General features: G+C 67.5%; 15 protein-coding genes across 15 annotated transcripts in view; 7 read left to right on the forward strand and 8 right to left on the reverse strand.

Annotated features, from left to right (window-relative positions):
- The window catches only part of MICPUCDRAFT_48057 (uncharacterized protein), a gene marked incomplete at its 5' end in the record, with an annotated part of 3,191 nt that extends 1,835 nt beyond the window's left edge, over positions 1-1,356 (forward strand). Inside the window, one exon of the mRNA XM_003060871.1 lies at positions 19-1,356. Within this exon, the coding sequence (XP_003060917.1) occupies positions 19-1,181 (1,163 nt within the window). The 3' untranslated portion in view covers positions 1,182-1,356. The remainder of the gene's footprint in view (positions 1-18) is intronic.
- Positions 1,357-1,392: 36 nt separating this feature from the next.
- Positions 1,393-2,471, reverse strand: PetN (cytochrome b6-f complex subunit; the record flags this gene model as incomplete). Its single annotated transcript, XM_003061127.1, has 2 exons — positions 1,393-1,773; positions 2,337-2,471. The coding sequence occupies 2 exons, from the start codon at positions 2,469-2,471 to the stop codon at positions 1,585-1,587; spliced, it is 324 nt and encodes a 107-aa protein (XP_003061173.1). The 3' UTR covers positions 1,393-1,584.
- A 437-nt stretch (positions 2,472-2,908) lies between these two features.
- On the forward strand, positions 2,909-6,016 carry MICPUCDRAFT_41253 (uncharacterized protein; the record flags this gene model as incomplete). The annotated part of the gene is made up of 3 exons (XM_003060872.1): positions 2,909-3,042; positions 3,163-3,222; positions 3,343-6,016. 3 exons carry the CDS (start codon positions 2,909-2,911, stop codon positions 6,014-6,016), a joined length of 2,868 nt encoding a protein of 955 aa, XP_003060918.1.
- A 1,467-nt stretch (positions 6,017-7,483) lies between these two features.
- On the reverse strand, positions 7,484-9,448 carry MICPUCDRAFT_19564 (uncharacterized protein; the record flags this gene model as incomplete). The annotated part of the gene is made up of 2 exons (XM_003061128.1): positions 7,484-8,260; positions 8,354-9,448. Coding segments are annotated over 2 exons (1,872 nt in total), but the record flags the coding sequence as incomplete, so codon positions are not given.
- A 112-nt stretch (positions 9,449-9,560) lies between these two features.
- MICPUCDRAFT_41255 (uncharacterized protein) lies at positions 9,561-9,890 on the reverse strand (the record flags this gene model as incomplete). Its single annotated transcript, XM_003061129.1, has 1 exon — positions 9,561-9,890. One exon carries the CDS (start codon positions 9,888-9,890, stop codon positions 9,561-9,563), a length of 330 nt encoding a protein of 109 aa, XP_003061175.1.
- A 178-nt stretch (positions 9,891-10,068) lies between these two features.
- Positions 10,069-10,617, forward strand: MICPUCDRAFT_60651 (uncharacterized protein; the record flags this gene model as incomplete). Its single annotated transcript, XM_003060873.1, has 1 exon — positions 10,069-10,617. One exon carries the CDS (start codon positions 10,069-10,071, stop codon positions 10,615-10,617), a length of 549 nt encoding a protein of 182 aa, XP_003060919.1.
- A 482-nt stretch (positions 10,618-11,099) lies between these two features.
- MICPUCDRAFT_4313 (uncharacterized protein) lies at positions 11,100-12,038 on the reverse strand (the record flags this gene model as incomplete). Its single annotated transcript, XM_003061130.1, has 2 exons — positions 11,100-11,391; positions 11,440-12,038. Coding segments are annotated over 2 exons (891 nt in total), but the record flags the coding sequence as incomplete, so codon positions are not given.
- Positions 12,039-13,070: 1,032 nt separating this feature from the next.
- On the forward strand, positions 13,071-14,549 carry MICPUCDRAFT_60653 (uncharacterized protein; the record flags this gene model as incomplete). Its single annotated transcript, XM_003060874.1, has 1 exon — positions 13,071-14,549. The coding sequence occupies one exon, from the start codon at positions 13,071-13,073 to the stop codon at positions 14,547-14,549; it is 1,479 nt and encodes a 492-aa protein (XP_003060920.1).
- A 102-nt stretch (positions 14,550-14,651) lies between these two features.
- Positions 14,652-15,674, reverse strand: MICPUCDRAFT_60654 (uncharacterized protein; the record flags this gene model as incomplete). Its single annotated transcript, XM_003061131.1, has 1 exon — positions 14,652-15,674. One exon carries the CDS (start codon positions 15,672-15,674, stop codon positions 14,652-14,654), a length of 1,023 nt encoding a protein of 340 aa, XP_003061177.1.
- A 144-nt stretch (positions 15,675-15,818) lies between these two features.
- Positions 15,819-16,775, forward strand: MICPUCDRAFT_37555 (uncharacterized protein). Its single transcript, XM_003060875.1, has one exon. The coding sequence runs from the start codon at positions 15,858-15,860 to the stop codon at positions 16,680-16,682; it is 825 nt and encodes a 274-aa protein (XP_003060921.1). The 5' UTR covers positions 15,819-15,857; the 3' UTR covers positions 16,683-16,775.
- MICPUCDRAFT_44623 (uncharacterized protein) lies at positions 16,774-18,144 on the reverse strand (the record flags this gene model as incomplete). The annotated part of the gene is made up of 1 exon (XM_003061132.1): positions 16,774-18,144. The coding sequence occupies one exon, from the start codon at positions 18,142-18,144 to the stop codon at positions 16,774-16,776; it is 1,371 nt and encodes a 456-aa protein (XP_003061178.1).
- A 268-nt stretch (positions 18,145-18,412) lies between these two features.
- On the forward strand, positions 18,413-20,704 carry MICPUCDRAFT_48062 (uncharacterized protein; the record flags this gene model as incomplete). Its single annotated transcript, XM_003060876.1, has 2 exons — positions 18,413-18,518; positions 18,619-20,704. 2 exons carry the CDS (start codon positions 18,413-18,415, stop codon positions 20,481-20,483), a joined length of 1,971 nt encoding a protein of 656 aa, XP_003060922.1. The 3' UTR covers positions 20,484-20,704.
- A 33-nt stretch (positions 20,705-20,737) lies between these two features.
- On the reverse strand, positions 20,738-21,571 carry MICPUCDRAFT_44624 (uncharacterized protein; the record flags this gene model as incomplete). The annotated part of the gene is made up of 1 exon (XM_003061133.1): positions 20,738-21,571. The coding sequence occupies one exon, from the start codon at positions 21,569-21,571 to the stop codon at positions 20,738-20,740; it is 834 nt and encodes a 277-aa protein (XP_003061179.1).
- Positions 21,572-22,313: 742 nt separating this feature from the next.
- On the forward strand, positions 22,314-22,622 carry MICPUCDRAFT_19589 (uncharacterized protein; the record flags this gene model as incomplete). The annotated part of the gene is made up of 2 exons (XM_003060877.1): positions 22,314-22,454; positions 22,539-22,622. Coding segments are annotated over 2 exons (225 nt in total), but the record flags the coding sequence as incomplete, so codon positions are not given.
- Positions 22,623-24,483: 1,861 nt separating this feature from the next.
- Positions 24,484-25,962, reverse strand: MICPUCDRAFT_63326 (uncharacterized protein; the record flags this gene model as incomplete). Its single annotated transcript, XM_003061134.1, has 1 exon — positions 24,484-25,962. The coding sequence occupies one exon, from the start codon at positions 25,960-25,962 to the stop codon at positions 24,484-24,486; it is 1,479 nt and encodes a 492-aa protein (XP_003061180.1).
- Positions 25,963-25,997: the final 35 nt, after the last annotated feature.

Consider the following 25,997-nt stretch of genomic DNA (forward strand, 5'->3'; position numbering starts at 1 on the left):
CCTGCGGTCGACTCTGAGGATCCCCGGAGACGTACAAGAACGGCGGGTGGTCGATCGACGTGCACGGGAAGAAACCGCCGGAGCTCACCTTAGTCGTCCCGGTCGGGACGCTGCTGCTCCACCCCGGGCTGTGCAAGGCCGCGGGGTGGAAGAGCAGCGTCCCGCACGCGACCGCGGTCGCGGGGACGCAGCCGGCGACGAAGGTGTCCGTGGACGGGTTCTTGGACATGGAACGCTCGTCCCCGCCGAAGGGGGACAAGACGCCGGCGTCGACGAAGGGACGCTCGGGACGGAGCTCTCTCGAGGGCGCCAAGAAAATCGACCTCGGCGAGGGGTGGTACCCGGAGGAGGTCCCGGAGACGAACCGGTGGGACGGGCAGGCGCTGTCGAAGCGCGCGCTGCACCCCGGGATAACGAACGCGGACACGATGGCGAAGATTTTCCGCGAGCACGGCGTCATGAACGACAGAGATCCGTGCACGTTCGTGGACGTCGGCTGCGGCGACGGGACGTTCGTGAAGGGTCTGCTGAAGGCGTTCCCGCAGGCGTGCATGTGCGGGATCGAGTGCCAGAAAGACCTGTACGAGGAGTCTCTGAGCACGGCGGGGCACAACGCGAACTTCATCCTCGGCACCGCGGAGACGCAGCTGGCGCAGTGCCTCAGCACGAGCGTGATCTTCTCGACGACGCACAACTTCGACAGCTCGTCGGTCGTGGAGATCGTGCGCACGGCCGCGCGTCTGCCGATGGTGAACCACCTCGTCATCGGGCAAGCGAAGCTGTGCACGGCGAGGTGCAAGTCCGTGTTCGGGCCGTGCTGCTGCTTCCAGCCCGTCGGCACGGAGCTCGTGAACACGCACTGGGGGAACTCGAAGCTGCCGTTCACGATTTACCGAAGAATCGTTCGGTGGGTCTTGAAAGCGAACGAGGTCGCGCGCGTGAGCGACGAAGCAACCGTGAACGCGTTGAACGCGGCACAATTAGACCCGAGGGCTTTGATGGCGGAGAAAGGGTTGGCCGTGGACACGCTGAAGAGCCCGTCGTTGCCGTCGATGGAACCCGAGCGCGGCGGCGGCGCGAAGGCGAGCGGCGGCGCGAAGGCGAAGACGACGACCACGAAGAAGAACGAAGGAGAGAAGACGGAGAAAATTCGCATATCCATCAAAGTCGTGCGCGTTTAAAAGGAGCCCGAGGGGAGCGAAGACGAAGGGGAGGAAGAGCTGGCGAAGTCGCCGTCGCTGCTGCGGCGGATAGTCAAAATGGTCGGGAAGGTCGCGGGGGTGACGCCGTCGCCACCGCGACGCGCGGTTCCCACGTAGAAACGCGGATTCTTTAAAATATTTAAGACGATATCTCGATTGCGACTGCTTACGAAGCGCGCGTTGAACGACGTGATTACGAAGCGCGCGTTGAATGACAAGCTCTGCTATCTGAGGCACCACCTCCGCGCCGTTCGCCAAAAAAGAATACCGATATCCTCTACCAATCCCTGGCATCCGAACCGTCTCCCACAACCCATTTATTATCGTATCGCACTAAACGTTCCGTTCCCCCATCGGCCGACGTCAAGTCACTAGACGCCGCTTAAAGACCGGAGCGGCCCCACACGACGAGGGAGAGGGAGAAGGAGAAGGTGGCCATGATCGCCGCCCACGCCAAGTTGACGATGAAGGGCTCACCCTCCGCAACCTGCGTGAGCTCCATCGCCGCCTGCGCCGCGGGGGTGGCCATCGCCTCGTAGACGGCACCGACGGTGAGCGCGGACGCGACAGCCTGATGCGTTCGAGAGGAACACGGGAGGTGGGTGGGGGTGAGATCGTCAGCGACCGCGACTGCGGGGCGGGCGAGGCGAGATTCTTTTTCGACGCGTCCGAGCGCGATCGGGCTCTCGCCCGGGCCCCCGCCGGGCCGCGCGACGATCCGGAATACCGGACGCCGCGACGACGTCGAGCGCGCGACGCGGCGGCGACGTCGACGGTCGCGGTCGCGCGGCGGCGGCGAATTCACCGCCGCGACGATCGCGCGCGCGCGTTCGCGCGCGACGCCGACTCGGCTCGCGCGCGCACACCGCGACGACTGGCGGCACCCGAGCGCGAACGAACGAAAAGCCGCAGCCGTCCGATCGTCGCTACGCGGCGTCTCCCGGCGCGCTCGCGCGGTGAAAACGCCCCGCGAGAGCGACGACGATGCGTTCGTGTCGCCATCGTTCCGACGCGCGCGCGACGCGCGCGGACGCGTCGTCGCGACCGCGTCGCGACCGCCCCTCGCCGCGCGAGAGGACGGCCCGGAAAACCGGATATGATAGCGATAGCGGAGAACGTGAATCAATCGCGCACCTTCTGCTGGACGCGGACGACGTCCACGGGCGCGGCCGCCTTGGCGACAATCGCGCAGCGGCGGGACGCGCGCGTGGTGCGGGCCGCCGAGCGGGCGGGGAGCGCGATCTTGCAGGTCTGGGTGAGAGCAGCCATGGTTCCGGGTGCGAGTGAATGGGGTCCGGGCCGGGATCGCGAGCGAGAAAACCCGCCTGATGAGACGAACGTTGTGCCTCACCCAAAAGTTGCCACACAGGCAGGCGTCGACCAATCACGTCGCGGCATAGAAGCGTCGTCAGCGCGCGGCGCGCCTTCTTTTTTCGTCCGCGACGAGACGAAAAATCGAAACGCCTCCGCTCGCGCTTTTCGCTTCCGGTTGTTCCCCCGGCGACGCGCGCGGCAAACGAACGCGCGCGCCGTCACCCGCACGCCGGCGAGGCGCATCGCGCGTCCGTGACGTATCGCGGTAAGAAGACGCTCTTCTCTCGCGCGCTCGCGAAGCGACGACGCGCGCCGGCCGAAGCGGACGGCCGAACGATCTCGCGACGGAGCATTCGTTCATTCGCTCGGAGTTTTGCCAAACCGCATCGGCGATGGCGGACCCGACGTGGTACACGACGAAGGAGAACTTCCAGCCCCTGAGACGGGGCCGGGACCCAAGGATGATGGAAGAGGCGGCGAATATGAAACAGAGCGAGCGCGCGGCGAAGATTCAGGACGAGCGAAGGTGCGCGCGAGCGCGTCGCGGACGACGGTCCCCGCGAACCAAATCTTGGTCGGTGACTCACCGCGTCCTGACGCGCGAAACTGACCGTCTCGTCCCTTCCATCCGACCACCATCCCGCAGCGAGTTCTGGAACGCGATCGCGAAGTACGAGGGCGACGATCCTCTGTCCGTGTGGGTCAGGTGAGAACGCGCGACCGCGCGCGCGGCGCTCGTCCCCGTGGCATTTACTCGCGATCTCGCGTCTTCCTCCCCCCGCTGCGCTTTTTTCTGACATTTCCCCGCGTCGTCGCGCGTTGACAGGTTCATCAAGTGGACGGAGCAGACGTTCACCGCGGGAGGACGCGAGACGGAGGTGCTGCCACTCCTGGAGCGATGCACGCGAGAGCTCCAGGAGATCCCGAGGTACAAAGATGACGTCCGCTATTTGCGCGTTTGGGTCAAGTACGCGGACTGCTGCAAAGAGCCGCACGACATCTTCAAGTTTCTCCAGGCGAACGACATCGGACAGAAACACACGCTGTTTTACGAAGCGTACGCCGCGTTCCTCGAGATCAGAGGCGCTTTCAAGCAAGCGAACGAGGTGTACGACCGCGGCGTGCTCATGCGCGCGGAGCCGAGAGACAGGCTGAAACAAAAGCTCGCGCAGTTTGGCGACCGCATGAAAAAACGCGAACTCAGACACTTGGACGAGAGCGTCGACGGCGAGCGAGAGACGCCAGTGGGGTCGTCCCGGCGGTTCGGCGCGGGGGGCACCGGCCGCGGCGTTGGAAGCTCCTCGGGCGCGAAGAGGAACCGCGGGTTCAGGGGCATCGCCGCCGCGGCGTCGTCGTCCAGCGCGGAGACGACGAACGATAACAACGCCGGCGACGGCGGCTTGGAGATTTATTGCGACGACGAGAACGGCGCGCCGCCGCCGGTGAACGCCGCGAACGCGCCCGCAGCGTGGAGAAACCTGGGAACGATCAAGGAGACGAAGAAGGAAAACTCCCAGAGCACGACGACGTGGGCGGGGCAGACGCTGAAGCAGAAGCGCGCGCGCCCGGGACAGTCGGGCGCCCCGCCGCCCGCGGAGACGCTCGAGATTTACGAAGACGAAGACCTCGCGGAGGCGGAAGCCGAGGCCGCGGCGAACGCGGTCGCGACCGCGAAGGCGAACGTGAAGGCCGCGGCGAAAAACAGGAACGCGAACGCGCTTCGTCGAAGGCTCGACATCGCCGACGGCGGCGGAGACACGCTCGCGGAGAACCCGATGCTGTACCACGGACGAGGCGCCGCCGTCGCGGGCGAAGCCGCCGCGCTTCGGCGCCCGGTGACGTCGTACGGTCGGTACGTCCCCGCGGACGTGAACAGAGACGACGCGTGCTACGAGGAGCGCAGAGCCGTGCGATGGGTCGCGAAGAACGGTCCCGTCCCGTCTCCGCGCGACGCGACCGCGGCGGCGGCGGCGGCGGAGACGGACGACATGGACGTGGAGACGAAATCGAACGAGAGGAAAGTGACGCGGCCGATGCACATCGGCGGCGCGTTCGCGACGACGACCGCGACGACCGCGCCGGTGTTGCCACCGCTCATGGAGGAAGAGGAAGCGATGAACTCCCCGGACGGACAGTCCGCGCCCCCGGTGGTGCCGCCGCCGCGGTTCGAGATGGGATCCAGCGAGGCGCCGCCATCCACGGGCGCGTCCCAGGCGCCGCCGCGGATGCTGCACCCCACGGACGAGGCCACCGGCGTGCCCGCGATGGCGGCACCGCCGGTCACCGACCCCGCGCTTACGCGACCGGATCAACCGCCCGTTCCCGCGGGTTTGCGCTGGACCGCGACCGAGGGAGGAACGTACGGCGTGCAAGACCCGACGATGACGATTTGCACGAAGGAAGCGTGGGGAGACATCATGTCCATGTTCAGCGGCGGGTTAGCCGCGGAGACTGAGGCGGAGGCGAAGCGCGCGAAAAAAGCCGCGGAGGCACCGGCTCCAGTCGCGAAAGCGCCGAGCCCCGCGCCGGTCGTCCGCGCGCCCCCGCCCGCGGTCGCGGATGAGGACGCGTTCGCGATTTACGAGGACACGTGCTTGATCCCCGCGAACGCAGCCGCCGCGGTCGCGGAGAAGGCCGCGACGGAGAACGCGAGCGCGTTCGAGGGGCTCGACATTCGAGAGGACACCGTGGTCATCCCTCAAAACGCGTTCGCGCCCGCGGCGACGCCGGCGGCTGCGGCGTCCACGAGGATTCCGCTCGCGCCGACCCCGGCGTCTACGAGGATTCCGCTCGCGCCGACGCCGGCGTCCGTGCGACCGCCGCTCGCGCCGCGCGCCGCGATGCCTCCCCCCGAGTCCGTCGCGAAGACGCCCAGCGCTCGAGCGGCGGCCCCGTGCGACGAGAACGCGACGCCGACGCAGAAGATCACGCTCGAGCCGCACCCGCTGAACGTGACCGCGGGCGAGGACAGCCCAACCGTGGACGTGCCGTCGGGCCCGCGCGCGCCGGCGAATACCCCCGATCAAGCCGGGCTAAGCTTCGACGTGTACCAGGATACGGTGCTCGTGGACCCCGCCGCGGTGAACGCCGCGGTGAACGCCGCGGGCGTGGACTCGCGCGCGAGCGTCGCGCCGTCGCAGGCTACGACGAGCGCGACGGACTCGGGCGAGCCGTCGGAGGGAAACACGGAAAATACCGCGCCCGCGGGGGCGCCTCTGGTGGACCTGTTCAAGCCGAGGCACATCGCGGACGCCGCGGCCGCGACCGCGGCGTTGCAGCCGCTTTCGAAGCAGCGCGCGGCCGCGCTGGACATGCTCACGACAATTCCGTCAGACGAGAACGCGAGACGAGCCGCGGAGGAGACGCTGAGGACGGCGCAGCCGCCGCCGGAGCTCGCCGGGGAGGACGCTTTCGAGGTGTACGCCGACGGCGACGAAACCGCGCAGATACCCATGAACAGGTTGGTCACGACCCTGCACGACACGCCCGACTTTCGGTAGACTACGAGTGATCAAACCCCTCCATGTTCGCTCTAAACACGACAAATCGCAGGGAGGTGTTAGACACGCTACGGCGTGCCCCCCCTCCGACCTCGATCTTGCTCCCTACCCGGACCGGCGTGCCGACTCACCGACCTGCACCTCCTGTGACAGCTCCACGTTCATACGCGATTAGGATCGACCCTTTCGATCCCAAAGTTATCGACGTCAACCTCGCTTCGTTCGACCCTAGACTGGAAAAGGGCGCGAAAGTGCACGCGGGTGAAGACGCGTCGAACGCGCTCGTAGCGGCGACGAAAGCCGCCGGCGGCGGCCGAGCGCGTTTGAAGGGCGGGGTGAAACTGTCGCTCGGCGACGCCGAGTACGTCCTCATGGGCAGCGCTGGTTCGGGCGCGCACGCGGACGTGTTCGAGGCTGAGCACGCGGCCGTCGCCGCGGCGTCGCTCAGTGGCGAGCTCGACGACGAGGACGACGACCTCAGAGGAGGCATCGCGGTGAAGGTTCAAACCGCGCGCCTCGCGCGATGGGAGTGGGTCATCACTAAACGCCTCGCGGAGCGTCTCGCGGAGACCGACATTCCTCTCATCGTCCAGCCCACGGCGTTACACCTCGTCGGCGGCTCGGACGCGTCCGGTGCCACCGCGGACGCGACGTCGGGCGTGATCGTGATGCCCTTTGGCGCGCACGGGACGCTGCAAGACGTCTTGAACGCGTACCTGCGCGTCGGCGACGCCATGGACGAAGTGCTCGTGATGTACTACGCCATCGAACTCCTTCGCGTGATGGACGCGCTGCATCGCGACGGCGTTTTACACGCAGACATCAAGCCGGATAATCTCCTCGTTCGAAACGGCGGCGAGGAGTGGTGCGACTGGGCCGCGCACCGGCCGCGGTCGTGGAAAGACAAAGGCCTCGCGCTGATCGACTTTGGTCGTGCGCTCGACTTGAACGCGTTTCCATCGAACGCGGTGTTCTTCGGCGACCACGGGACGGAAGGATTCCGTTGCGTCGAGATGGTGAACGGCGAGGCGTGGACGTTTCAAGCGGACGCGTACTGCGTCGCGGCGACGATTCACGCGCTCTTGTTTGGCAAGTACATGAAGGTTTCGAAAAACGCGGCGACGGGCGCGTACGCGCCGACGGAGACGCTGCGTCGGTACTGGAAGACGGAGCTGTGGGAGGCGTTCTTTCACGCGCTTCTGAACTGCCCGACGAGCGAGCTGCGCGCGCCGCCGTGCTTCAAGAGTCTGCGGTACGGCTTCGAAGCGCACCTCACGGAGACGGACGCCGGGGCGAAGATCAGGCTGGCGATGATGAAACAGACGATTCGCATGGCGGACGCGTACGACAGGACGCGAGGGAAAGGGAAGATCTGAGAGATCATGTAGACGACGCTCATCGAGCGATCACGAACGTAGATAACGCGCGGTATTCATCAGAATACAACAACACGACGACGCTCGAGTCCTATTTCTCCTTCGTCGACGCCATCGACGACATCGACGACCGGCTCCCGCGGCTTCTGAACGAGCTCCCTCGCGCCGCCGGCCCCCGCGGCGGTCTCTTCGGCCCCCCGCCCACCACCAGCGGTGGCGATCTCTGCATCAAATCCGGGTCGCCCGACATGATCTCCGCGACGTCGACGATGTTCAGACGCGCGAGGTCGGTGGACGTCCCGACGCCGCCCAAATTCCCGACGTTCCCCGCCGCGCGTCCCCCGCTCCTCGGCGACCCGCTCGCGAACAAACTCGGCGAGCTGCTCCTGGACGCGGTCGGGGAGAACGTCGTCGCGACGCCGCCGTCCAGGCCCGCGAAATCGACGACCTTGACCGTGGACAGCCCGCCGATGAGCTGACAGAACACCGCGAGCTCGCCGGGTTTGATCAGCCCGAGCTCGTGCGCCGTCGTCATCGCCTCGCGATCCGTCCGCGACTGCCCGGCGTCTTCGATCGTGTCGTACTCTTCGTCGCTGTCGTCCTCCTCGTCGATCGCGCTCGGCTGCCCGGCGCTGAGCGCGGGGACGACGCCGCGATACAGCATCTGCTGCCGCGCTTCCTGGTCGCCCTCGACTGTCCATTTCAACGTCCCGCCTCGCACCGTGGGAATCGACAACGACAACACTACGCAGTGCGGGTGATACCGCGCGACCAGCCGCGTCGTCTCCCCGGTGTGCGAGAACACGACGATGAGCTTCGCTTCGACGTGATACGCGGTCTGCACCGCCGCGGCCGCGAGCGCTTCTTTCTGTAAGGCTTTGGTCATCTGCAAGACGTTCGCGCTCTTCGTCCTCGACAGCTTCCGGTCGCGTTCGCTCTTCGCGTCGCCGTCGTCCGTCACCGCCGCGAGCTTCTCGTTCACTTGCTGCATCTGTCGGCGGTACCGGCTCTCGTAGTCGTACACCGCGTCCGCCTCGCGCGCGATCGAGATGACGGTCTGCAAGCACGGCAGCGGGAACATCCCTTGAAGCGTTTCGAGCCCGAGCAGTAATCCGTCCGCGCCGTCGAGGACGATGTTCGCGACGTCCGTCGCCTCCGCGCGCGTCGGCCGCGGCGCGAACACCATGCTGTCCATGAGCCGCGTCACCACGCACGGCCGGCCGATGCGTTCACACGTCCTGAGGACAGTCTTTTGAATCGCGAACATCTTCTCAGGCTCGATCACCGCGCCGAGCTCGCCGCGGGCTAACAGCACGACCTCGGACTCGGTGACCACGTCTTTTAAATCACGCAACGCGTGGAGGTTATCCACGTGCGCGATCACTCGCGTCTTCGGGAGCCCCCACTGCTTCAGAAGCTGCTTCAACATCCGCAGCGTCTCCGCGGAGCGTATCGCACCGCAGGAGACGAAGTCCACGTTGTTCGGCACGGCGAATCGCTTCAAGTTGCCTTCGTCGCACGCGTTGATGACGTTCTTCGCCCCCTTGGAGAAGTTCACGCTCATCATCTCGCACTCCTGCGGAATCTCCGCGCTGTTCCGGCACCGACACGTCACCACCTCCTCGCTCACGCTCTCGACTTCGAGCTCCGCGGTGGACGCGCTCTCGCCCGCCCAAAGGTACGGGTGCACGTTGACGACGTCGCCCGCGGAAAACGACGTCGTGAAGTCGAGCTCGTCCTCCACGGAGTTGCTCCCCATCGGCAGCACGTCGCTGCCGTCGCACGTCGGCGCGCCGTGCGTCAGCGTGACCGTCTGGCCCGCGGTAAACGCGACTCTCGTGTCCTTCGTTCGCTTGCTCACCGCGAAGACGTTCCCGCCGACGTGGCAGTACACCGCGCACATGTGCTTCGTTCGCCTTCGCGCTTCGTTCAGGTTTTTCAGCGTGTCGAGGTGGTCCTCTAACGTGCGGCTTCCGGTCGTGAAGTCGAACCGCGCGCACGCCATCCCGGCGCGGAGGAGGTCAGAGAGCTGGTCCACCGTGTGCGACAGCGGGCCGCCGATCGTCGCGATGACCTGGGGAGGGGTGAGGAGGGCGGACGGGTCGAGGCGTTCGAGGAATTAATTGTTAGCGCGCGAGTTTTTTTTTTGGTCGGCGGAACGAAGAATGTTAACGTAGGGTTCGCGACGGGCGCGCGCGACGAGACGCGGGTTCGAGCCGCGCGATCGAGCGTCGCGGTCGACGACGCTCGCGACCGCGCGGCGTCGCGCGCGTCGGCGACGAAACTATTCGCGCGTCCGTCCGTTCACGCGCCTTGCACTTGTCGTAATTGATCTTCGACTTGGCGCTCTCCGCCATGACGATCTCCGCGAGCGATCCGTGCGACTCGTCGTTCTTCTGCTTCCTCAGGCCGTTCGTGCCGGGGAACAGGCCGCTGAACTGGTTCCACGACCGCACGGGACGGCCCATGCCCTTGCCGCTGGATGTTTGGTCCGTCATCGTCCCCGTGGACGAAGCGCGCTCGCCAATGCGACACGCGCTTTCCAGGTCATTTTCCTTCGAGCGCGTCACATGGAACTTCGGCCGGTCAAATGCGGTCAAGTGATGGTTTCAATTCAACGTTTTTAAACTGAAACTCGAAAGGACTTGACCGTCGTTTTGAAACCGGACGCGTCCGATGACGCGATTCATCTCGGTTCGATCTCGAAAAGATCGCGCGAAAAACAGGTTAAAAACCTCGAAAAGCATTATCGACCGCACTTTTTCTCCCGGCGAACAACGGGGCTGGCCGGCCGCCATGCCTTCGATACTCGTCGTCGACGACAATTGCGTGAACAGACAGGTATTCCGAGCCATGATCGCGAGCTTCGGGTGCGAAGTCGCGGCCGCGTCGAGCGGCGAGGAGGCGGTCCTCGCGATGAGAGCTTTCGGCGAGAATTTCCAGAAAGTTGCGGACACAACGGTTGCGAAGCGGGAATGCCAGAGACGCCTCGTCGTCATGGACGTGCACCTGGGCCAGGGCATGGACGGCTACGTCGCGGCGGAGATGATCAAAGCGGACGCGGCGGCGCAAGGGATACCGCCACCGCACATCGTCATCGTCTCCGGGGACGAGCCGAGCGAGGTTCAGGAGAGGTGCTCGAGGTGCGGTTTGGACTTTTTGCCGAAGCCCGTGGGAAGAGAACAATTTAGAAACGTCCTGAGCGCGCACGGGATCGCCGTGTGAGCGCGCGCGGGGGACGCGAAGATAGCGATGCACTCGGGACTCGCGTCGAGCGCGCGACTCCCATCATAGCGTTGTTGACACAGCATAGACTCACAGAGCAGACGACGCGACGCCTCGAACTCGATCGACGCGGGGTCAACAGCTCAACGCGCGCCCCCGAACGTCGCGCCCTCGTCGAACGCCTCCGCTGCGGCGTTCATCTTCGCGCCGACCGCGGACGTCTCCGCCGCCGCGAGGTGGCCGCTGAGGACGTCCCTCTCGCGCAGCATCACCTCGAGATCGATTCGTAAATCCTCCGCGCCGACGAGCTTGGACGTGAGGACGACCTCGTCCTCCGTGTCGTCGCCGCCGCGTTCGTCTTTGCGAATCGTTCTCGTCGTCTCCCACCGCTCGTTCGCTTTGATTTCCTCCTCGCACTTTTCGATCCTCTCGTTCAGCTTCGCGATCGCCTTCGCGTGCGCGTTCGCGCCCACGCGCGCTCGCGTCTCCACGCTGGCGCATTTCTCCCCGAACCGCAGCGACTGCGTCGTCTCCGCCGCGTGCTGCGACTCCCCCGACGCCGTCACGAACACGACGGTTTTACAATCCCCGCCGAGCGCGGAGGATAACAACGTCGTCAGCTTGCTATCTTGGTACGGCACGTGCGGCGGCGGTTTCCCTTCCTTCCGCCGCCGCTGCGCTTCGTGCGTCGCGTCGATGCATCGCTTCAAGGCTAACAGCCCGACGTTAATGTTCACCGCCTCGGTGAGACGCGCGCGCGAGTCGTAGTACTCGCTCCACGGCGTCGTTCCGATCGACATCGCGCCGTCGTTCGCCTTCGACTTGCTCAGCTTCTCGGACCCTCCAAGATCCGCGAGGCACAGCCGCGACTTGAGCTCCCGACCCGTGCGCTCGTCCGTCTGCTTCAGCGACAGAGTGAACACGGAGTGCGCGCGCGACGAGCGTTCGTTCATGGACGTCGCCGCGCGTCGCTTTTGCGCGTCCCCAACCTCGAGCAGACGCTCGACGTCCGACATGGAGAACACGGTCTCCTCCGCGCGGCCGTCGAGGACGTACCTCTGCCCGGCGACGCGCGACTGCCCGACCGCGGCGCCCTGTTTCAGAAGGTTGCTCACCTCTTGCCCGTACACCTCGACGTAGGACACGGACGCCTTCGAGCGGATCCCGAGCGCCTCGCGCTTCCTCAACGCGTCGAACACTTCCTCGCACGCCCTCGGGACGATCCCGCGATGTTTGCGACCGCCCACCCCGGGCGGCGGTCCGAACATCGTGTGCGTCTTCCCCGATCCGGTCTGCCCGTACACGACCACGGTGCCGTTGAAACCGTTGATGAAATCCGCGACGACGGACCGCGAGGACGTCTCGTACGTCTCTTCTTGCGTCGCGACGTCGCCGAACACGGCGTCGAACGCGAATTCTCTCAGGCCGACTCCCTTGACGACGGCGAGGACTTTGTGCTCCGTCGCGTCCACGGACAGGACACCGACGGTGAGCTCGGACGCGCCGCCGACGCTTCGCGCGCGCGTCGAAGACGATTTCTCCTCCTCCTTCTTCTCCGCTCCCGCCGCGCCGCGCGTCGACGCGCTCGCGTTCGTGACGTCCGCCAACGCCGCCGTCTCCGTCTCCGTCTTCACGACGACGTCCGCCTCGATCCACGGCGACGCCGCGCTCTCTTCGCCTCTTCCGTCCTCTTCCATCAACACTTTCATCGCGTCCGAGGTGGTGCACGCGGCGCCGCGCTTCGCTTTGATGACGCGGAGGCGCTGATGCAGCGGGAGGACCACGGGCTTAGCGCCGTCGTCCTCGCCCTCGCGCGCGGCGAGGCAATCGTCCGCTTTGGGCTTCATTCGGACGCAGACTTTGATGCTCCCGCGGTCGTCCGCGGCGTCGTCGCGCGCGCTCGCGTCGACGTTCTCGTCGTCCTCGTCATCGGACACGTCCTCGCCCCGCGCCACGCGTCGAAAACGATCTCGCGCGCGCTCAGCCTCGTCCATCGTCGGCTCGCGCCACACCCCGCGCGCGGCCCACAGGCGGAAGAACTCGTCCTTCCACGTCCCGCCGTTCGTCGGCTTCCCGGTCTTCGCGTTCGCGGAGACGTACAGCCTCGCCTCGGTCCCCAAGCGCTCGCTCGCGAGCTTCCACCACAGATCGCTGCGCTGCAGATCGCGAAGCGCCGCGCAACACGTCGCCGCGCGCGCGGAGTCCCTCACGTCCAGATGCGGCAGGATCTCGAGCGCGATGTCGAAGCTCAGCGCCGGCGACGACGACGCGCCCGCGTCGCCGTTCGCGCTCGACGCGCCGTTCCCCATGACGAACGACGCGCGCGCGCGGAGGTCTGCCGGTCAACACGCGCCCCCCTCGCCCTCCGAGCAGAGTGCCGTTCGAGTTCCAACGAACGTTCCGTGACACAACGACGTGACACACGTCCGTGACACGCGCCGCACCGCGTCGCGATGACGCCCGCGAGCGACGACCTCGACGTCGCGACCCCGATGGTCCCCCCGGGGAGCGCCCACCACAAGTCCACCACGTCGCGCGGCGCGGGGAACGGGAAGGTCAAGCGCCTGGACTCGTACTCGCTCGGGGACGACGTCGACGACAACCTCCAGCGCGTGGACGCGATGTGGGCGGCGGAATCCCCGCTGCACGTGGAGTGGCGCGAGGGGACGCCGAAGACGGGGCCGTTCGCGCCGCTGTTCGGCGCCGTACTCGCGCTCGTCGCGTCCGCGAGGGTGTACTTCATGTTCCTCGTCACCGTGGAGTCGATACTCGTCTCCGCGCTCTCCGTCGCGAGCGTGCTGCTGTTCTCGTTGTATAAAGTGCACGGCAACAGGTTAGCCGTCGACGTCAGCTGGGCGTTCATCTCGTTCGCGATCGTGTTCCCGCTGACGAACTCCCTGAACGAGGCGTTCCGCCGACGCGAGGAAGCGCTCAGGATGATCGGCGAGGTGAAAGCGTACCTGCTGTCGTACTACCAAGGACACCGGGACTGGGACTGGGGCGCGAACGGCCGAGGGAAACTGCCGGCGGGGCATCTCTCGCAAGTGCGGTACGTCGTCGCGCAGCTCGTCGTGGACATGAGGGACGTCCTCACCGCGCCGAACACGACGCGGCAGGAGCACTTCCACACGGAGTGGGGGCGACGGCAGAGGATGAAGATGGCGACCATCTACCGAGAGATCAACCAGCGGATCGCGTCGCATTTCGATAAGATCTCCCACGCCGTCGAGGAGCTCAAATACGGCGGCATGCCCGGCAACGAGAGCTCGCGGTTGCGTCAGTACGTCACGCTCACGATGTGCGCGTGGGAGAAGCTCAAGTTCATAAAGAAGTACCGCACCCCGATCGCGACGAGGGCGTTCGCGCGCGTGTACATCTTCTTGCACCCGATATTCTGGGGTCCCTACTACGCGAGGCTCGTCGAGCAGATGGTCGGCGACGACGACGCGTCCGCGGGCGCGTCTTCGCCGAGCGCGTCGCTCGTGGTGTGGGCGAACGTGTACGCGTGCACGCTCGCGGTGCTCACCTCGCTCGCGATGATGGGTCTGTTTAACGTTCGGTATAACATGGAGGATCCGTTCTGCACGGACGTCAGAACGGCGGGGGGGGAGATGGGCGGCGGCGGCGGCGCGGAGGCGGCGGGGGAGAAGGGGGGCGCGTCGACGCGGTCGGACCGGTCGTCGCGCGCCGTCGGCGCGTCGCAGCACATCAGCAAAGGCGGGATGGACTTGATCCACGTGAATCAAGAGTTCGCGGAGCTCATGGAGTGCGTCATGAAGGAAGCCACGGACGCGGGCGCGAACCCGTGCGGCGGCGGGCCGACCGCGAGGGTGTGGCCCGTGCCGGAACTCTCGAAGCTCGCGCACGTGACGTTCGCCGCGGGCGTGGACGTGACTCGAATCGCGGGGGACGTGGACAGGCAAGCGCGCTGATCTGATCCGCTCGACGATTTGAATTGAACGTGGACGCGACTAGTAGCATCTCTAGCTAGAGTAAGTTGCGACACAGCACGCGCACGACGACCGCGCGAGGCCTCATCCGCCGATCGCCCTCGCGGCCTTCTTCGCCGCGTTGGCTCCTCCTCCCCTCCCGCCGTACAAAGCGTACGCCGCGAGCCCGGCGGTGGCGACGCACAGACTCCCCCACGTCGCCGCGTAGTTGACGTGATCGCTCGGACTCACCTTGAACGCCCTGACGTCCGCGAGCGCGACCGGCGCCGGGTACGACGTCGGCGCGGCCGTCCCTCGGTCGGCGTCGCCGTCGTGCGCGACCTGCGCCAGCGGCGTATCTTCCGGCAGCTTCAGGTGACGCAAAATCGCGGGGAGGTCGACCCAGTGCCACTCGTTCTTCTCCGGCGAGTTCGTCGGCGTGAAATACCCGGGGGTCTCCCCCGCGCGCGTCACCCCAGAGGTTTTCAAGCACGTCCCGCCCTTGGGCTCCTCCCAGTCCGTCGGGACCCACCCGCGGTTGACGAGGACGACGGGCGCGCCCCGCGGCGACCTCGGACGCATCGCGGTGAGGACCACGCTTCCGGGCATCGGGGAGCCGTACACCGACCGCGTCCTCGGCGCGATGTGGACCGTCTTCGACGTCTCCAGCGTCCCCTCGAGCGCGATCGGGGCGTACTCCTTCGGTTTCTCCCCGCGCCTCGCGAGGTCCGCGAGGTCGCGCGACGTTAGCGGCGGCGCCGCGAGCGCAGCGTCGCGCGCGTCGATCGCGGTCTTCTTCAGCTCGTACCGGTCGAGCTGCCACTTGCACAGGAACGCGCAGACGACGGACGGGGACGCGATCGCGGCGACGCTGAGCCACGAGCGACCGCCGCCGTCTTTGGACGTGGACGCGCCCGTCGGCGCGTTCCGAGGCGCGGCGGCGACCCCCGCGAACCCGCGCGCGTCGATCCCGCCCGCGCGGTTCGGGGGCGAGATCTTCGGACGAGGGGCGAAGATGGGGGCGAGGGTGCCGACTGAGGGTGCCGCGCGAGACGCGCCGATCGCGGACGACGCGGACGCTCTCGCCGCGACCGCGAGGGTTGCGACGCGCGCGGCCCTGCGCGACATCCTCGCCGCGAACCCGACTTGGCGTTCGAAACCTCCGCGCGGTCGTCTCGCGCGCGGGCGACGATGCCGCGACGCGGGCGAGATCTATCGCGACTCGAACTCTAACGTCGACGACCAAAAAAGAACATGATCGATCACTCATCCCGGCGCGCCCGTCCTGTCGCCGGCGCGCGCGCTCCCGCGATGGACAGCCTCCGCGTTCCCGAGCTGTTCGGCGTGCGCGGCAAGAACGTCCTCGTGACCGGCGGCGCGCGCGGGATCGGGCTCATGATCGCGTCCGGTTTCGTCGCGAACGGCGCGGACGTGTACATCGCGTCGCGCGACGCCGCCGCGTGCGACGACGTCGCGACGAAGCTCACCGCGTCGGGCCCGGGGACGTGCGTCGCCCTCGGCTCCGCGGACTTGTCCACGGAGGAGGGCTGCGCCGCGCTCGCGCGCGCGTTCCGCGAGAAGATCGACGCGGGCGCGCTGCACGTCCTCGTGAACAACTCGGGGACGTCGTGGGGCGCGCCGATGCGCGCGCACGGCGAGAAGGGGTGGGACAAGACGTACGACCTGAACGTCAAGGGCGTCTTCTTCCTGACCCGAGAGCTCCTCCCCGCGCTCGACGCGGGCTCGAGAGAGGACGACCCCGCGCGGGTGATCAACGTCGGCTCCACGGCTGGTCTGCGCCCGCAGGTGTTCCCGACGTTCTCGTACGACGCGAGCAAGGCGGCGGCGCATCACCTGACGAAAAAACTCGCGGACGAGCTCGCGGACCGCCGCGCCGAGGGCGGCGCGTCGATCACCGTGAACGCGATCGCGCCGGGGTACGTCCCGAGCCGCATGAGTCAGCAGTTGGCGACGTACGAGGAGGCGAAGGATGTGCTGAAGGGGGGCATACCGCTGCGGCGGCGCGGGAACGAGAAGGACATGGCTGGCGCGGCGCTCTACCTCGCGAGCGCCGCGGGGGCCTGGGTCACCGGCGTCGTGTTGCCCGTCGACGGAGGATTCCTCGCGAAGCTGTGATCGTCTCGTCTCGCGTCGTACTGTAGACTCTAGTGTCTAGCTATCGTTAATCGTATCGTGACCTCGTCGAGTCGACGCTCGTCACCTTCTGTCACCTTCTGCCGCGACCGCGGCCGCCGCCGCCGCGGCCGCCGCCGCCGCGGCCGCCGCCGCCTCTCTTCCCCATGATGGTCATCAACCGCGCGTCGTCGTCGCCGTCGCCGTCCCGGTTCCGCTTCTTCCCGCCGCCCTTCTCGTCCGCCTCGCGAATCTGCTGCAGCGCGATCCTCTGCGCCTCGTTCACGCGCTCGTGCATGAGAAGCACGGCCTCCTCCGGCGCGGGGTACGCATCGAGTTTTTTGTTGATGAGCCGTTCGATCTTCTGGTACAACTCCACGTCGTACTGCGTCACGAGCGTGATCGCGAGGCCGCTCCTGCCCGCGCGCGCGGTCCGTCCCACTCTGTGCACGTAGTCCTTGCTGTTCTGCGGGACGTCGAAGTTGATGACGACGTCCACGGCGGGGATGTCGAGCCCGCGCGACGCGACGTCGGTGGCGACCAAGACGTTTCGCTCGCCCGCCTTGAACTTGTTCAACGCGCCCAAGCGCTTCGGCTGCGACATCTGTCCGTGAATCGGAATCGCGCCGAACCCCAAGTTCCTCGCCACGAGCGCGAGCTTCCGAGTCTGGTCGCACGTCCGCGTGAAGACCATCATCGTGCTCGCGCTGAGCTCGTTGAACAGGTAGCACGCGTAACAGTCTTTGTGCTTCGCCGGGACGAACAGGTACTGTTGCTTCAGCGAGGCCACGGTGCTGTACTTCGCGCTGACTTCCACCTTGACCGGGTTCCGCAGGCACGCGCGCTGGAGCTTCGCCACCTTGCTCGTCATCGTCGCGCTGAACAGCTGCGTCCTTCTGTCGCGCGGGATCACCTTGAGGATCTGGTCGATCTCCTGCTCGAAGTCGAGGTTCAGCAGTCGGTCCGCCTCGTCCAGGCACAGCACCTGGAGCTGCTTCAGGCCGAACCCCTTCGTGTTCGTCAGGTGGTCGACGACTCTGCCCGGGGTGCCGACGACGACGTGCGGGCGCTTCCCGAGCTGGATGCTCTGCGCCATCATGTCGACGCCGCCGACGAGCACCGCGCACTTGACGCCGATGCCGGCGCCGAGCGCCTCGAACTGCTCCGAGATTTGTATCGCGAGCTCGCGCGTTGGGGAGAGCACGAGCGCGAAGAACGCCTGGGGTTTGTCCAGGAGCTCTTGGAGGATCGGCAGCGCGAACGCGCCGGTCTTCCCGCTGCCCGTCTGCGCGAGGCCGATGACGTCTTTCCCTTGAAGCGCCTGCGGGATGGACGCCCGCTGGATTTCCGAGGGATCCTTCCATCCGAGGTCCGCCGCCGCGGTCGCGAGCTCCTCGCACACGCCGAGCACGGTGAACGCCTCGACCGCGGCGGTCTTCTCCGTTGCCGTCAGCGCGCTCGCCATCGCGGCTGGGGTGGCGTGGCGTTCGAGTCTCCGTGCGCGCGAGGGATGCGGCGCCGACGTCTCGTAGCCGCCGAAACGTCATCAGATTGCGGCGCCGACTTTTTTTTTCCCGCCGACCGCCGATTGCCGATCCGAGATCTCGCAGTTTTCGGCGCGCGATCGGCGCGGGCGTGGACGTGCCCACGAGGCGACCGCGAGCGCGATGGCGTCCACGGTGCACTACAAGTTCAAGTCGCAGAAGGACTACGACTCCGTGAACTTCGACGGGATGTTCATCTCCGTCGGCGACCTGAAGAGCGCGATCGTGGACAAGAAAGGGTTGGGCCGCGACCAAGCGTGCGAGCTGCTCCTGACGAACGCGCAGACGGACGAAGGTGCGCCTCTCTCCTTCGCGACGCCGCGCGATCGCTCTCCGCGGACGCCGCGCGACGAAACGAACGCCTGACCATCCCTCCCCCTCGTTCCCCGACGCAGACTACGCCGACGACGCGGTTCTCGTGTGGAAAAACACGTCCGTGATCGTGAAGCGCGTGCCGTCGCTTCGGTTAAACTCCGTCGGGACGGAGACGGGGAGCACGACGCAGAAACAGGTCGTGTACGTGCGCCCGCCGGACGAGGCGACCCTGCGCGAGCAGCCGCGGATGCCGCGGCGGCAGTACCCGCCGCAGCACTCGATGACGTGGACAGCCCCTGGGGTCGGCGGCGCGGACGCCGCGGCGGCTCCCGACGCCGCCGTGGACTCGTCCATCGCCGCGCTCGTCAGCGGCGCGGCGTCCGCGTGGGAGTCGGAGAAGACCGCCGCGTACGAGGCCGGGCGCGCGGGCAGAGGCGGGAGAGGCGGGAGAGGCGGGAGAGGCGACGGCGGCGGGAGAGGCATGGGCCGAGGCGGAGGGAGAGGCGACATGGGCGGGCCGCCGCCGCCAGGGTACGTCTGCTTCCGATGCAGCGTCCCCGGGCACTGGATCCAGAACTGTCCCACGAACGGGGACGCGCAGACGGACGTGATTCGCATGAAAACCGCGTACGGGATCCCGCAGAACCGCTTGGAGCACTCGGAGACGGGCGTGCTCGTCGCGCCGACCGGGGAGAGCAGCGAACTCGTCGCGGACGACGACGAGTTTTCGCGCATGATGGGGTTTCTGACGGACCGGGAGAAGAAGAACGACGCCCCCGCGCTGCCCGCGCCCGGGGACGAGAACGGCGACGGCGGTGGCGCCGTCGAGGCGCTGCCCGCGCCCGGGGACGAGGGGAAAGAAGGCGGCGACGGCGGCGAACCGGGGACGGACGCGGCGGAGCCAGCGACGGCGGGGGACGGCGACGGCGGCGACGCGGGGGGAGGCGACGCCGACGGAGGCGACGGCGCGGCCCCGCCGCTGCCTCCCGGGGCGCCCCCGCCCGACGCACAGATGCGCGGGCCTATGATGGGCCGAGGCGGCCCGATGATGGGGCGCGGGATGGGAGGCATGGGAATGGGCATGGGCATGGGCATGGGAGGCATGGGCATGCCGGGCATCATGGGGATGATGGGCATGCCCGGGATGATGGGGATGCCCGGGATGATGGGCATGGGAATGCCCGGGATGATGGGGATGGGGATGCCCGGGATGATGGGCATGGGGATGGGGATGGGCGGTCCCGGGGGAGGGCGAGGCCGCGGCCGCGGCGGCGCGCAGCAAGAGAAAGCGCCCACTGGAGTCGGAGAGGTCACCAGGAAGGTCGTCATCCGCAGGCGCAAAAACGGCCCCACCGGCGGCGGAGGCAGAAGGGAGGATAGCCCCGAGAAGGAACGCCGTGATAGCCCCGAGAAGGAAGGCGGCGATGGCGACGGCGGCGGCGACGGCGGCGGCGAGGAAAAGAAAGAACAGGACGGCGACCACGACGACGACGGGAGACGCGGTCGAGACGACGACGACGACGGCGACGGGTCCGATTCCGAGGGCCACCACCGAAGGCGCGGGTCGAGAAAAGAGAGAGACGACGACGCCGTGGAGGATAAGGACGGCGGCGACGACGACAGAGACGGCGGCGACCGCGACAAGGACGAACGTCCCGCGCCCGTGGTGCGCCGCGTCGTCGTCGCCCGGCCGAGAAGCGGCAAGGGTTCCGGCGGCGGCGGCGACGGCGGGAGAGGACGCGACCAGGACCGCGACCGCGACGGACCGAGACGCGTCGTCGTCGTTCGGAAACGAGGACGAGACGGCGGCGGCGGCGCGGGGGGGGGGGGAGGCGGTTCGCCCGACGAAGGCGGCGGCGGCAAGAAAGCGAAAAAGCGCAGCGGTCGCAGGCGCGGCGGAGGAGGAGGAGGAGGAGGAGGAATCCTCTCGCGCCTCGGAAAGTAATTATCGCAGAATAGACGCGCGCGGCGAGCGAAAGCATGCTCGCCGCGCTTAGGCATCCAGCACGTGTTGTACGCAACTCGGCGTTAGTCACACCGCGACGAACGAAAATAACGCGCGCTGGAGCCACGTCGAAGAAGCCGCGACGGCGAGGCGAAGCCGACGAAAAAGAAATCGAGTGAAACGGAAACGCGGAACGAACGAACGAGTAATACCATTCATTTAAAAATCCTTCCTTCTCGCTAGCTACGTGTACGCTACATCTCCGCGATCGTCACGGGAAACGCGGTCCTGTCGCCCAACCCCCGACGGTGCGTCTCGATCGGTATCTTCGCGCGAGTTTCCTCCAACCCGCGCAGGTCGATCTTCGCCACGGCGATCCCGACGCCCTCGTCCGGGTCGTCCAACTTCGCGATCACCTCCCCCCACGGATCTACGATGATCGAGTGCCCGTACGACGCCCTCCCCTCGCTGTGCACGCCGCACTGCGCGGCGGCGATGACGTACGACTGCGTCTCGATCGCCCTCGCGCGCAAGAGCACCTCCCAGTGCGCCGCGCCGGTGGGACGCGTAAACGCGGACGGCACGAGCATCACGCGCGCGCCGCACTCGTACCGCAACGCGCTGAACAGCTCCGGGAAACGAAGATCGTAGCATATCATCATCCCGAGACGGCCGATCGGGGAGTCCGCGGCGACGATCTCCGAGCCGGGCGACGCGGTCTTCGATTCCATGAGCAGCGGGCCGTTCGGGACGTCCACGTCGAAGAGATGGATCTTTCGGTAGCTCGCGCGTATCTCGCCGTCCGCGTCCACGAGCACGTGCGCGTTCAACCGATGTCCCGCGTCCGGGCCGAGCTCCGGGAACCCGCCCAAGGAGAGCCAGATGTTTTTTGCCCTGGCGAGATCTCTGTACCGCGTCATGAGCGGCCCGTCCAGGGGTTCCATGATCGCCAGCGCGTCCTCGCCCTTGCGTCCGATGAACGCGAAGCACTCGGGGAGGAATAACATGGCGCATCCCGCGTCGCTCGCGAGCGTCGCGAGCTTCTCGCACGTCCGGAAGTTGGCCTCGACGTCGTCCGTCGCGCACATCTGCCCGACCGCGACTTTGGGGCGCGTCTCCGCGCCCGTCTCCGCGCCCGTCGCCGCGAGGGAGGAGGACATGACGACGACGCGATTCGATCGTCTCGGAGACGGGGTGCCGACGAATTCACCGCGACGGTCGGACAGACGACGACGACGCGCGCTCGCCGCGTCCGCGGCGACGACGGCGCTGGGTCTCCGCGCTCTGCGGGGAACGAGCGCGCGCGTTCGCGAGACGCACGACGCTCCCGCTGGCATCAACGACGCTCCGGCGCCGCGGCGCTTCGAACGGTGACGCGGGAGAGCGAGGTCGAGTCGTGGTCGTCCCGAGAGACTTGACAATTTTCCGTGCCGTCGTCGTCGGAATCGGGATTTTTTTTTGTTCCGGCAACGTGTCTTGTCAAGGTCGCGCCCCGAGAGCCCATTGCTCCGCGCCCGAGACGCCGCGGCGGCGACACTCGCGTCGTTTCGTTCGCGGGAACACACAAACGAACCGCGCGGGGACCCCGCGTCGCGTCCGCGCGCGTCGAGCGGGTAACACCCTCACCGCGCGTGATCGCGATGGTGCGTCAGAAGCATAAATTTCGTCGTCCCCGCCCCTCCCGCCCGTCGTGTCAACAATTGTCCACGACACCTCCCCGCCTCCCGCGCCCCCCTCCCCCGCCTCCTCGCTCACCTCCTGGCCCAACGCCCCGTCGTTTCCTTCGCGTGTCTTCCCAACGCGCAGGGGGCTAAGTCATCGACGCTGAAGAAGCGGTCGTCCAAGTCCGGGCGCATGGACGACCGATACACGCGGCCGCAAGGTTTGTACGATCACGACGACGTCGACCTTAAAAAACTGAAGCGGCTCATCGTGAAAGGGAAGCTCGCGCCGTGCTACCCCGGGAAAGAGGTCGGCGACGACGCCGCGGACGACGACGACGACGACGACGACGACGACGACGCGTGGAAAGTCGGCTCTCCCAAGGTGAAGAAGCAAGACCTGGACGAGTGCCCGATATGCTTCCTGTCCTACCCTTCGCTGAACCACTCCAAGTGCTGCAACAGCGGCATCTGCACGGAGTGCTTCCTGCAGCTCAAAGCGCCGGCGCGTCACGTCACCGTGCAGTGCCCGTTCTGTAAGACGCCGTCGTACTCCGTCCAGTTCCGAGGATGCCGCACGGACGAAGAGCGCGCGGCCGCCGCGGAGGAGGAAGCCGCGGTGGCCGCCGCGGAGAAAAAAGCGAAAGAGCACGAGCTCCAACGCGCGAGGGAACGCGAGGCGCGGAGACAAGAGAAACGCGCCGCGATGGCGCTCGGGGACGACGCGGAGGAGACGTCGACGGACTTCGAATCCGCGCCGACGTCGCCGACGACGGCGAATCGACGCGGCGAAGGTTCGCGCGGAGAGAGCGACATCCCCGAAGGGTGGGAGGAGGAGTACGCGGCGATGACGCCGCAACGCGCCAACCCGGCGGCGGCGCGCTCGCGACGGTCGACGCCGGCGAGCGCGGGGACGCGGCCGACCGTCGCGGGCGCGATCAGCGGGCGGACGTACGGCGACGACCACGGGCGCGCGGTGTCGCTCGGCGGCGAGCGCGCGAGCGACCCCGGCGTGGGCGGCGGGAGGGAGGAGGAGCTGAGCTTTGAGATGCGAACGGCGTTGGCGGCGGCGATGGCGGATCGCCGAGGGAGCCGGAGCCGGCGGCGGCGCGATTTGCAGCGCGACATCGACGCCGCGGTCGACGAGGACGAGCGCGCGGCCGCGGGAGGCGCGGGGCCCGCGGGCGCTCGAAACGGAAACGGCGCCCCGATCATCGGTCGGCGATCGAGAAGGACGATCGAGCGCGACCCTCCCGCGACGGAGATTGACCCGTCGTTTCTTCGGATGATCCAAGACTACGTCCCCGAGCGTCTGCTGAACAGCCCGTCCACGGTGGACGCGAACGGGCGGACGCTGGACATGGAGGACATGATGGTCATGGAGGCGATGTGGCTGTCGCTGCGGGATCAAGAGAACGAGGAGGAGAGGCGGCAGCAGCGCGAGGCTGCCGCCGCGGACGAGGCTGCGGAATTGGAGGCGGCGATTCGCGCCATCGCGGACGCGGAGGGCGCGGCGACGGCGCCGGCGTCGGCGCCGGCGTCGGCGACGGCGACGCCGAGCAGCGGCGACGGTGGCGACGCGCGGCGCGCGGACGAAGGGGACACGACGGTAGACAACAGCCTCGACGTGTCCGGGACGACGAACGAGACGAGCGCGGAGGCGCTCGACGCGGACGCGGACGCGGAGGCGATCGACGCGGACGCGGACGCGGAGGTGATCGACGCGGGGACGAACCCGTTCGCGACGAACGCGTCCGCCGCGGCGACGGACCGATCGCGACCGCGACCGACCGCGAGCGTCGACGACGAGCTCAGGCGCACGGAGGAGACGATGCAAGGGCTCCTCAACGCGCTCGCGCGGAGCCAGTCCAGCGAGGTGTTCGTGTCCGACGAGCTCGAGGCGACGTCCGACGGCGGCGGCGGCGCGTACGACGACGACGACTTTGAGGACGACGAAGACGGCGAGGACGTCAGGGTGGAGTCGCTCGTCGCGGAGCCCAAGGTGGAGCCGCCGCCGGAGCCGGAGCCGGAGGGCGACGCGGAGACGGACGAGGACGATTACCCGCCGCGGCCTCCAGACGCGGACGAGGAACTCGGTCCGCCGCCGCCGCGCGTGGGCGGTCGAGCCGCGGAAGCCGCGCCGAGCACGAACCCGTTCACCGCCGGCGACGAGGCGCGCTGAAGGCGTACCGCGTACCGCGTTCTTTCTCTATTTATTATAGATCTACGTAGCCTACGTTGTAGATGTTCCTTTCGTCGCGTGTCGCGCGTCTCGACAATCAGTCGATGTCCTCCACGCTATCGCCGTTCGCGTCGCGCGTGGAGACCACCGCGCCCGTCTACCCGTCTTCGTCGCACTCGTCGGTTCTCTCGTATTCGTCGTGTTCGTCGTCCGCGTCCAGGGTGTCCCTGAGGTCCTCAGGGATGTAGTCCTCGAAGTTCTCGGATATCTCTCTGAGGAGGTCTATTTCGGTCTCCCCGAGGAGCTCTTCTTCAGCCTCCGCCTCCATCGTCGCGGCGTCGTGCGTCCCCATCGCCGCGATGTTCGACACCGCGTCCACGGCGGCGTCGACCGCGGCGTTGACCGCGTTCGCCTCGCCGTCGCCGCCGCCGCCGCCGCCCTCCTCGCGGCTGATCCCCATCTGCACGAGGTCCAAAATCTGCGCGGGCGACAGCTCCGGATGCACGTCTTGTAAGAAATGCAGCAGCGTCGGTCGCGCCGCGACCTCTTGCATCTGGTGTCCCGGGCGATGCGTCTGGTTAAACCTCCCTCGAATGACCGCGCCGCCTATATCTATTTCCCCCGCGACGTCCGCGTCGTCGAGTTCGTAGCACGCCTGGCACATGTCGAACCCGCCGCCTTGCTCCCTCGGGCAATCTTTGCAGTGGTACCGTCGGCCTCTGATCGGGTACACCCCGCACACGTCGCATCCGACGCCCAAGTGCGTGAACGTCAGCGGGTTTACGACGCGGCCGCGGCCCGGTAAGTTTCCGAGGCGCGGCGCCGGCGGTTGTTCCTCATCAGCCGAGCTCGTCGACCTCGACCCCGATCTGAACGACCAAAGTTTTTCCTCCGCAAGTCGCGCCGCGCCTTCCCTCGCCTCCTCCGCGCGTCGCGCCGCGCCTTCCCTCGCCTCCTCCGCGAACGCGCTCCTCTGAATCACCTCGTGCATCAAGATGCACACCTCCGGGTCGTCGCGGACGACGCGTCGTCGACACCGCGGGCACCTCGCGCCGTCGCTCCGTCGCGCGTGGCACCCCTTGCACGCGACACAGCCGCACAGCAGAACCACGGGCTCCCACGCCGCGTGCGGGCCCGGCTCAGCCTTCGAGACGACGTCCGCGTCGTGCGAGTAGCAGCACTCGAACGTGGACGCGTCGGGCGACGGCGTCGGGCGTCGACCCTCGAGCGCGTCGAACAGCGGTCGGCCTTCGAGCGGCGTCGCGTCGTCGTCGTCGTCGTCGTCGTCGTCGTCGTCGTCGTCGTCGTCGTCGTCGCGCGCGTCGCCGCCGAGCACGACGCTCGCGGGGATGTCCGGGCTGTTCCCGTACGCGTTCGCCTCTTCCTCGTCCAGGTTTTCGCGCAGGCGCTTCGCGTACTCCGCGGGGAACGTCCGCGCGAGGTGCTCGCTCAGCGCGGTGCACGGCGCGGCGAGATGCGTGTAGTCAGCGCGACACAAAGGGCAGTGGCTCGTCCCCAGGCCGTCCATCGCGCGGTGGACGCACCAAAAGCAGAAGACGTGCCCGCACGCGTTCACCACCGGCTTGCACAGCATGTCGCGGCACACCGGGCAGTGCCAGTCCTCGAGGGAGGACATGGCGCCCGCGCCCGCGCGCGGGGAACTCCGGCGGA

Source organism: Micromonas pusilla (assembly GCF_000151265.4).
Source record: "Micromonas pusilla CCMP1545 genomic scaffold MICPUCscaffold_9, whole genome shotgun sequence".
NCBI lineage: Eukaryota > Viridiplantae > Chlorophyta > Mamiellophyceae > Mamiellales > Mamiellaceae > Micromonas > Micromonas pusilla.

Coding starts and splice junctions, on each gene's coding strand:
- MICPUCDRAFT_37555 (XM_003060875.1), top strand. CDS start 15,858: ATGGACAGCCTCCGCGTTCCCGAGCTGTTCGGCGTGCGCGGCAAGAAC.